The sequence below is a fragment of the Primulina tabacum genome, chromosome 5 (genome assembly GCF_025594145.1).
Source record: "Primulina tabacum isolate GXHZ01 chromosome 5, ASM2559414v2, whole genome shotgun sequence".
In the NCBI taxonomy this organism is placed as follows: domain Eukaryota; kingdom Viridiplantae; phylum Streptophyta; class Magnoliopsida; order Lamiales; family Gesneriaceae; genus Primulina; species Primulina tabacum.
The window spans coordinates 41346712-41356539 of NC_134554.1; the positions used below are offsets into that span (position 1 = coordinate 41346712).

A 9828-nucleotide genomic window follows, 5' to 3' on the forward strand; every position below is an offset into this window, starting at 1 on the left:
TACGGCTACTTGTCTCTGCGTATTCACTAATTGGTCGATCGCTCAGTCCTCGAGATGAATATTCTGGCTGTCTTGCTGCTATACTAGTAAACTCGAGCATTCATTAGATATTCTGAGCCTCTCTTTCATGTACATGCTTTTTAATTATCTAATAATAACTTGAATAACAAATATACATGCACCCTTTTCGACAAGGTAAAAAGGGTGCATGTATATTTTTAATGGCATTCAAGAATGCAGGCTGAGATAATATGATGCACATTGCACGCCATATTTTGAAGAAAACTAATGCTACCATTAATATACATCACTGGTCTAATTTCAAAACCATGCGCATCTATCTGCATGAATCGTCATACATCATACATATACAGCCACATTGCTACAACTCTACATCCCTCATTCTAACTTCAAAACCATGCTGCCAGGTTTCGCATATATATCATTAAAAGAGGCTTAACCCGATTTCAACAATAAAACATTACTCTTTTTACGTTGTCTTTCAGGGCCGGTAAAGGCCGAACACCACACTCTCCAAATATCCCACGTGCTCCCTTCCCACCTTGACTGACATTGTCTTGAGCATCAGGTTCCATGTAAAATCTTGCCCGAAATGCAGCCAAATGTGCGTAATAAGCAGGAGGAACTGTAACATGTATAGTCGACACTTCAGATAAAACTAGTGTAAAACGAACTATATACATAATGATCTTGGTAGCATGTGTATGTATTCTCAAGAAACCCTTTGAAGACGTTTTTACTTACCGACAGAGACAGAACGTGTGCATCTTGCATATGTATAGCAGAGATTGTTAGTCAATGATTGAATGCCGTCTGCCGTGAAATTGTTCTCGTCCCAAAGCACATGGTAATGAGCTGGCCTGCTGGTTCCCTGCAAGTTAATGAATTGTATACTCGACTTGACAATTCTACTATCGCAGAAAGATGTTAGAGACCAAGGCAACATTACTTTGGTGTGTACCTGTATACCAGCATGGCTGCATAGGTAAAAGTCAAACTCCGTTGGATGACAGATTTTAGAATCAACCACCGTGCCTGAAACATAAACTAATTTAATCAGAAATGCAATAGTGCGAAAAATCACTCAAAAAAGTTTATGCACAGGAAGGATTAGTAGTTACCAGGTAATATGTTCCCACTTTTGTCAGTGCTGCTCTTGTCCCTATGATTGTTAGCAAACAGTCTAGTGTGGTGTCGTTTTTGAACAACGATAAAAGTCACTGGAGGTTGGTAGTTTGGCTCCAGTGACGCGCATGCCTGCATGGAAATTCTTACTGATTGGTGGCTCTGAACATAATATTGAAGCACCAATTTATGCATCAAGTCCAGGTTGCGGGATTAATATGGAGAAACACCCTCACTGACCTTTCGAATTGCATCCAACTCGAACAATAGCACTTGATAAAATTGCCCTTCACTTACGCCATCCCTGTTCATTTTCTTTTACCGATTAGAATAATATATAGTTAAGATTGTCAACCGTTTTCTAAGTTTAAAACGCATTAATTCGCACATATCCATCATCAGTTTCCTCCAGTTTGTGATCGATTATGTGGTACAAACAGCTAAGAAGCCAGCTGTTCATTTCTGATAGCCATAAAGTGAAAATTGGACTTCCATGAATCTAACAAAAAGGACCGTACAGACTACAGCAGGCCACGAATGCACTGTAAATACTAAATAGTCTCTCTTGTATAACAGAACATCCATAAGAAAGAAAAATGTATTATCCGTGTGATCAAGGTTGTTCCTTTTTATGATTTGAGAAGTATTTTTGCATAAAATTGTCTTCTTCGTCTTTTTTTTCTCTCAATTATTCATTTGTTATTTCTAACAAAAACAGTATATCGACCTGTAAAATATTATCCGCTGTGGCTTTTGCCCAGTTGCCTTTCTGAAAGAAACCAAAAGATCCCTGCAGAAGAGAAAAAAGATTATATAGATCATTTACCATGCATGTCCGTATAAAACACATCGACATTTAGCTACTTAAGCAATGAACCTGATCATGCCACCACTAACTGTTCCTCGAACAGGATCATGCCAAGTCTTGTATAAATCTTGAATCAACTCTTGTCTGTGAGCTTGCGCACAAACCAATCCCGCATATTTCGTAACCTCAGGCCAATCCTGAGAAGCTACAACCTATATTTAAAAACATATTTTGGCAATCTTGATTTCATAAACAAAACAATTAATATGCCAAAAAAGTTTATTTCAGGTTATCAGCTATACCGCAGCAATAGATGGACTCGACTCCTCTCCATTTTCGGGATGTGTCACATCTGCTCCAAATATGATTGTAGGAATATCACTCACCAACGGTATTCTGCAGCTTATGGCATCCAAGAGTACGGTATTTCTCCCACCCATCTATTCAACAGAAAAACAATTCAAAAAACTTGTGAAACATTAAGCCCTATCGTGTGCTGTTCCAACAAGTGATCGTACCTTCACATTTATTTTCAAGGACACATTAGCCAAATATTGTTTGTTGATCTTGAAGACGTGTTTCGTAAGGCAGCACTGGGATATCAAACCAAGATCGGTTTCGCATATTCTCTTTAAATCACCTATCACCAGAGACATGGATGTAACATATTGTCAATATTCTTAAAAAAAAAAACTGCATCTCAAAAATGGCATACCGTATAATGACCCATTGTTGTCTGGTAAAATAGCTAGCAGAAGCTCTAATTCTTTTCCTTTTAATTTGTTCATGCATGAGTGATACACGTGCTTCAACGCTTTCTCCACTTGATCGGGACGGGCTGTGTAGACTGGAATAATGGGTTCTGGATTAAATTCCTGTAAAGATAAGATGGTTTTTGTGACGTGTTTTAACAGGGATGTCAGGAAAAAAGATGAACTGCAAAATGGAAGGAAATCTACCATGCCAGATACTTGACACATTTGAGCCAGCTCATTACAAAATCCACGAGCAACACTATCTTGAACACTTCTTGAAAAGTTAATGCATGCCCAACGGTTAACAGTCATGCCGTTGATCATTTTCTGCGATATCAAATCCATGTACATGATTATGTGTAAGCCTAACATTTTATGATCAAGGAACAAAAAAATTAATATTGAAAATGTTAGAACCTTGTTCATCATGTTCCACTGCCCAACTTGTGGTAGACAATCCTTTTCCTTCCCCGTCTCATGGTATTTCAGCTGCATATAAAATTCTCAACAATCTGAGTGGCAAAATCAAGCACATTACAGAAAATAAAGATGTTTCATGAAATGGCAACTCTACTTACCCAGGGAGCAGGGAGAACTCTTGCTTCCACAGAAGCTAATTTTTCACTTATATTAATTCCAAACTCCTTTGCATAAGGATCTTGATCATAACCATTGTGTTGAACAGTCTAAAATTGAAGATCATAGACAAGAAATCGGGTTTAATCAAAACTTTCATAAGATGTAGATAAAAATTGAATCCCATAAATAAAATAATGAAAGTTATATGGGGTAGTAGATACTCTTAACGTGGAATACCTGTAGAATATCATTCTCTCTATCCCTAGGCCTCTGACACGTAACCTTTAGAAGAGAGGTAATTTGTTTTTCACTCAACCTTTTTGTGTATCGTTGCCCCTCGACAATTTTACATGCCTAGAGAGAATAGCGATGAACACTTTAAAAATCGTCATACAGACTAAAACCGAAATATACTTGCTACTAGCCCATTCTGACCTCCATCGGTAAGTAGTTGGCCTTCTTCTGGTTTCCCACTTGAAGGCAAGGCAGATGAGTGTGCTGAATTGTGAAACCATACATTTCTTGAAAATATTCAACAACAGACTTCATGGTTGAGTTGTCATCCACAGGAAATCTAAAACCAAATAGAATGACTAGATTACTTCCAATTGTTTGTTGACCTTACCGTTTAAGAGTACTTCAACAAACATTTAAGTCGAAGTAAAAGCAAGGAAATTAGGTTCATACAAGATTTCTAGTAAAGCAGTCGGCGTTAAAGATTATTCATTGTACCACAGGACTATATCGTGTTCTAATGTTTGATGACATATATACTTGTACAGTAAGTGTGTTGCAACTCACCAAATTGTAAGGACAATTAAAAGATAATGTCTCTCCAAAAAGCAGTGCGAACTCCTCCTATAGGCTAAATTTATTGACACGACTCTTGTTCAAGGTTACTTTTTATGTTATAATTTTTCTTTCAAACTGATGCCTACTAGAAAAGAAACTTTACTCGAAGATATCAAAACTTATGAATCTAATAATTCATTTGCACAGATATCTTACACTAGTTCTCGAGTGGGTTGAGTTGTTATGCCAGAGACGCGATATTTTCTCCGTACATTACCCCGGTGAGTAACTTCAACTTTCACTCCTCTAAGAGCCTTCTTAACCTGGATAAAGTTGTGGGTCATCATATTTACAAGAAAATCAGATGAACAACTGATTCTAATCCCTGTCACGTAAAATGAGCACGTACCTTGACACGGTCAGAATCAGACAATGGCCTTGACAACACATCTTTCCCCAGAAGTTGGGCAACAAACTCCATCACCGGAAGAGCCTCAATAAATGCAGCAGAAGCAATATCTACAGACCGTGAAAGGAATATTTCAGTAAGAATATATATCAAATCATTTGTGTTTGCGACATTTCCAAGTAACGTTAAAAATGAAAATCAATTACCAATGTTCAGCGACAAGCCCATCTGCGTAGGCCTTATACTCTGGTAGAACCCACACCATGCCTCTAACCCATCACCAATACGTTGTGGTTTCCGGATAGCAGGAGAAAAGAATGATCTCCCAACAGGGCAGTACCTATTTGCAAGAGCGTGTTAAACTTAGTTTTTCTATTTAAGAAAACATCAGTAAGTAATATCAATAGGATCAAACTCATTAAGAAGTGTTTTTCTCTTACTTTTTCATTGAAAGCTCTCTCAGTACAATATCCAGAATTTGAAGTGCTTCCTTGGGACCCTCTGCCCGCTTACCCGCAAGAAATTGACCCAAATGATGTAAGTTTGCCCGAGCAACAAACTTGATCGCTACTTTGTATTCCCTCACTCTCCTGGAAATGTTTTGAAACAAAACTTAAGAATTACAATTGTAACATACAACTGCAAACTTTCTAACATATACAATCACACTTGAGATGAATTACTACTAAAACCAAAATTACACATTCCTCAAAAGACATCCTCACAAAGTGAATTGAACCATAACATCCTCAAAAGGGCGGATCCAGGAATTGAATCGAGGGGAGGACTTATAATAGATTTGGGAGCGGGTTAACTAGCATTTTCAGAAATCTGCACAAAATTATTCTTCTTTATTTTTTGTGAGGCGAAGCTCTAGCTCCTGCTGAGTCAATCGTTAGTTGGTGATATGCTGATAGCAATGAAATCTTACTTGGGACCATTGACATTGTCCTCCTCATCGATAAGCTTAATAGTGAACTCCTTCCAAACAAAAGGGAGCTCACCAGCCGTGTACAAACTTTTTCTTCCATCATATGCAGGTAATCTCATCCCCAAATCAGATTCTCTGTGCAATTTCACCAGTTCTGCTATAATAGCTCGATTCACCGTTCTTGATGCTACTTCAGGGGTAATGTTTACCTGTAAGCGAAACACCAAACAATTAAAAGTACACAAAAAACAAGAAACAAGAAGATACAGATGTCCCACGTGTAAGACTCCTTAATGCCACATAATCAAGGGACATATGAACTTACAGAACTACTCAATTATACCAGCAAAGATACATCAGAAAAAAAATGAAGAAAACATCCATAAGCATAATGAATGTCAGCCCCAAGGGCCCCAAATGTTTGTCATAGAGCTTCTCAAGTGCATCATTTATGACAACAATGTAACCTGCAAGCATGCCTAATTTAAGGCCATGATAATGAAAAAGTACGCTTACATCATACTGATTCAAGTCCTTGTTTGGTAATTCAGCAAAGAAATGGTTAGCCTTCACAATGCATCTTGTCCCTAGCTGACCATACCCTGGCCTGGATGCAAAATTCAATGACTTGCTTGAAGAAGGAAAGCCATTCTCTATTTCAGAAAAGCTAACACCTCCGTTCTGGTATGATCCATTTAATAAAGCAGGTACGATAGCTCCAACAGGCTCCGGAGTAACCGGTTTACTTGCGGTAGTGCAAGGCCTGGAACTTGGCGGCATAAAGGCGTCACCTTGGTCCGATTTCCTGCCACCTCTTCCCCTTCTCCGACCTCGATTTCTTGATACTGGGGATGACTGGTTTTGAGGCTTAGTGTTTTGGGATTCTTGAGTAGGTGGCGGTGGTTTACCATTTTGAATTGTCTTTGGGTTCTTCTGAACTGAGTTCATAGTGTTCTGTAATGGCTTGATAACCAAATGTTGTTCTGAATTTTCTTTCATTTGCCTCATAGGCATGATTGAGATGGTGAAGGTGGGCTTTTACTTCTCGATTTAATATGTAAAGAGCGCAATAATCTGTCTGTTCGAAATTGATATTCTTGACCAAAAAGCAAGCAATTTCCAATTTTCCACTTATTCTCCTTGCTTATAGGCCTTCAAGGATTGTAGATTCCCTGTGCATAAATAAATAGCAAAAAAAATAAGAAAAAGAAGTAGAAAAGGAGGCATGTCAGCAGGATGACCCAAAATGAAAAGCGTATGCAAAAATGGTAAAAAAATATATAATAACGCATCAAGATTTCACACGCAAAAGCAAAAGGGCAGGCATTAAAAAATTCAGATCTTTAATGCAGACTACAGGGGTTTCCATTTCACTGCAATTTCAAAGGACCAAAATAGCTCACATATGTTTCAACAACCACCTAAAAATAAACTCCACCGGGAAGACAAATCAGCAGTAATAGTTTTTGCAGCAAAAGAAACTTTAAATTTAAAATAAATTTCTTGAACTTTACTAATTGTACAGCCTTTACAAGAGAAGGTGAACTTTAGAAAAAAAAACATAGTGCGTACAGTTTAAAAAAAATAGAGAGGGAGACCCGTTCATGAACGCTATAAATTGAGAAAAGAACTTCAAAATTAATTTAAAAACCCACTATTCACAGTGTTGGAGATTTAAGCTTGGACTGAGCAAAACTACGTACATGCGGAGACAAAAGCAAACGCTACCAAGAATCCGAAACCCTCTTCGAATCTTCTGTTTTGAAACCAATATATGCGTTCAAGAAGAGAAGAAGCATATAAAATCTTTAAAAAAATGATGCACATGTGCACATATATAGAAATAATATTCAAATTAGATAACTAGAATGAAATCTAATCAAATAGTGGAAATACCCAGAAGACAAAACCATCCTTCATCTTGTCCCCTAACCAAAACCAAGACTTCCAGCAGCAAAACAGAGAAATGTGAATAAATCCAAGATAGTAATGACACAAAACATATATAGATACAAGCATATACATACAGCCACATATTTGTACGCTAGTGTTTATGTGTGTTATCCTACACAAGCATAAATAAATGTGAGGACCTAATATGACTGCTCAAGAAAGAGAATAAATTAAAATACACCTAGAAAGCAACAAAAAAGCAACCAAAAGCAACAGCTAGTAGCGCATATACACAAAACCATTGAATTAAAAGGAATAAACGTTGAAAAACTCACCGAGAAATCAACATCCCAAGAAGATGAAACCAAACAGCATTGCTTCACAGAAAATGACGCCTCCTAAAGCAAAGATTGGATACAAGAAACAATTAAAATAGCTCAAAAACTTGGACTCACCAACGTTGGGCAATGATGACACCATGAAAGACTGGATCTTTTTTCTTGAATCAATGCTTTGAAACCTGAAATGGGCTTTAATCATTACAATATAGACAGGTTTAAAAAGATGAGAACTGGAAAATTTTAAAGGAGGCGTGAAAAAGAGTCGGGAAAAAGGTTGGGTTAAAAAAGATGGTTTCTTTGGAGTGGGTTTAGATTGCGTATATAATGAAAGAGAGAGGACTCGAAGTGCGCAAAAGTGTGGGTTTTGAAATGGGGAGGAAAATAGTGAAGAAGATGATGATGATGAAAATGAATCTTTTATACACGCATGCAAGTGCTTTTGGTGTTTCTTTATCACGTGTAGAAGGCTTTATGTGAAGCCACTACTCTTCCTCCTTTTGCTTTTTCTTCAGAAAACACTGCTATCCATGTATAGATATAGGTATTGTGTATGTATATTTATGTGTTTTGGAAATTTATATTTTTTAATTAATTTTTTATGTTATTTAATTTAGTATTATCTTTGTGTTTTTTTTTTTTGGCAAAATTAGTGATCCATGATCCATGTTGTGCTTATTTGATGTTGACATTGTGTCGATGTATACGATATCATGTCAGAACTCTCGAATAAAAAAATTAAAATTGCCAAAAAAAAATTGAAAAACACATTACTGAAATTTATTTTAACGATTTTCTTTTATTAAAAAACATACAAGATTTCGTTACCACCTGAAATCGAAACACGTCACGAATAGAGGTTTATGTTTAGACTTGATAATGTATTGTTATTTTTAGATAAATGAGGTTGTTATATATAAGTTGAAAAAAGACCGAGCGCATGCCGCTTTATCAAAATCTATAGCTGGTAGTGATGGTGCTACTCAAGTCTTTTAAACCGCACATCAGCTCAAGTACCACGTTTCGATTGCTCTACCAAGCAGGGACAATTATTGCACCCAACAATCTCTCTCCAAATAATTACACTCCTTGCAATCAATAGGAATCGAACCCGTGACCTTGACTCTGATACCAATTGTTGGACCGAGCGCTTGCTGTTTTACCAAAAACTATAGCTGGTGGTAACGGTGCAACTCAAATCTTTTAAACCGCAGAGCAGCTCAAGCACCACGATTCGATTGCTCTATCAAGTAGGAACAATTATTGCACCCAACACAGTTATATAAGCTTGTTTTTGACACAGATTAAGAAATTCATTTGAAAATATAATTATACAAACAATCTTTATATTTTATCCTTGTTCAATGAGTATTCATTCATGTGAATTGTTTGCATCTTTCCAATATCAATATCACAAGTTAAATAGAAGTATATTAGGAAAAAAAATAGAAAAAATTAATATTTGGGAATAAAAGGAAAAAATATTATTTATTTATACAATTAAGATTAATAGAGTACAACATATTTTGGCAAATATATGTAGGGAGAGACCATTAAAAAGGGTGGGGTTGGGAGGTTGGTGTGTATTTTAAATGAAACCGAAAGAGAGAGAGGACGAGGGATTATGAAACCAATGAATGAAACACAGAACAAAGAATAATTCGAACTTGGCAGTCCCCTCTCTCTGCAGAGATTTCAATGCCTCTCCCCTTAATTTATAAATATAATTATTATTATATAATATTTTATATTTTTAATTTTATTACATTGAAAAAACCAAACATAACATTGTAAGACTAAGTTTGGTTGCCTTTGATTAGGTGGATTTATTTTTTTTAACCCACCTAATATCATGTTTGGTACGTTTATTATTTAAACAAGTCAATCCCTCCTATGAATGATTATGTTATATTATGTGGGTTAAAATAATCACTCCTCACCTCCTATGATTATTTATCATACTCTTAATTCATCCTATTTTTCCAATTTTACCCTTCTCCTAAATCCAAACTCACCACCACTTCCACCACCGACCGCCGACCATCGCCGACCGACCACCCCCTCGTCACCACCGACCGCCGTCAGCCGACCACATCCACGGCCGACCGCCGCCCGATCGGCCATCGCAGTTGATGACCACTGCCGCCTCCGCTGGCCGACGCCTTCGCCGCCCTCGC

General features: G+C 37.0%; 1 protein-coding gene across 6 annotated transcripts; it reads right to left on the bottom strand.

Annotated features, from left to right (window-relative positions):
• Nucleotides 1-316: 316 nt before the first annotated feature.
• Nucleotides 317-8052, bottom strand: LOC142547720 (protein argonaute 10-like). Of its 6 annotated transcripts, none has more exons than XM_075656137.1 (23): nucleotides 7769-8052; nucleotides 7649-7690; nucleotides 5937-6592; nucleotides 5421-5629; nucleotides 4930-5079; nucleotides 4696-4829; nucleotides 4490-4599; nucleotides 4297-4403; nucleotides 3724-3862; nucleotides 3526-3642; nucleotides 3288-3395; nucleotides 3127-3198; nucleotides 2914-3036; nucleotides 2670-2829; nucleotides 2473-2594; nucleotides 2257-2394; nucleotides 2024-2151; nucleotides 1874-1936; nucleotides 1387-1450; nucleotides 1143-1278; nucleotides 983-1056; nucleotides 766-892; nucleotides 317-646 (listed from the first exon to the last, which is right to left on the bottom strand). In XM_075656137.1, the coding sequence occupies exons 3-23, from the start codon at nucleotides 6432-6434 to the stop codon at nucleotides 468-470; spliced, it is 2958 nt and encodes a 985-aa protein (XP_075512252.1). In that variant the 5' UTR covers nucleotides 6435-6592; nucleotides 7649-7690; nucleotides 7769-8052; the 3' UTR covers nucleotides 317-467. The 6 variants fall into 6 exon arrangements, with proteins under 6 accessions (XP_075512252.1, XP_075512247.1, XP_075512250.1 ...); XM_075656132.1 differs by having other exon boundaries at nucleotides 2024-2166; nucleotides 7769-8050; XM_075656135.1 differs by lacking the exon at nucleotides 7649-7690 and having other exon boundaries at nucleotides 2024-2166; nucleotides 7769-8050.
• Between the last annotated feature and the right edge of the window lie 1776 nt (nucleotides 8053-9828).

Coding starts and splice junctions, on each gene's coding strand:
- LOC142547720 (XM_075656135.1), bottom strand. CDS start 6,434: ATGCCTATGAGGCAAATGAAAGAAAATTCAGAACAACATTTGGTTATC. Junction 4,600..4,695: donor GGGCTTGTCGCTGAACATTG/GTAATTGATTTT, acceptor CACGGTCTGTAG/ATATTGCTTCTGCTGCATTT. Junction 2,395..2,472: donor CCTTGAAAATAAATGTGAAG/GTACGATCACTT, acceptor TCTGTTGAATAG/ATGGGTGGGAGAAATACCGT.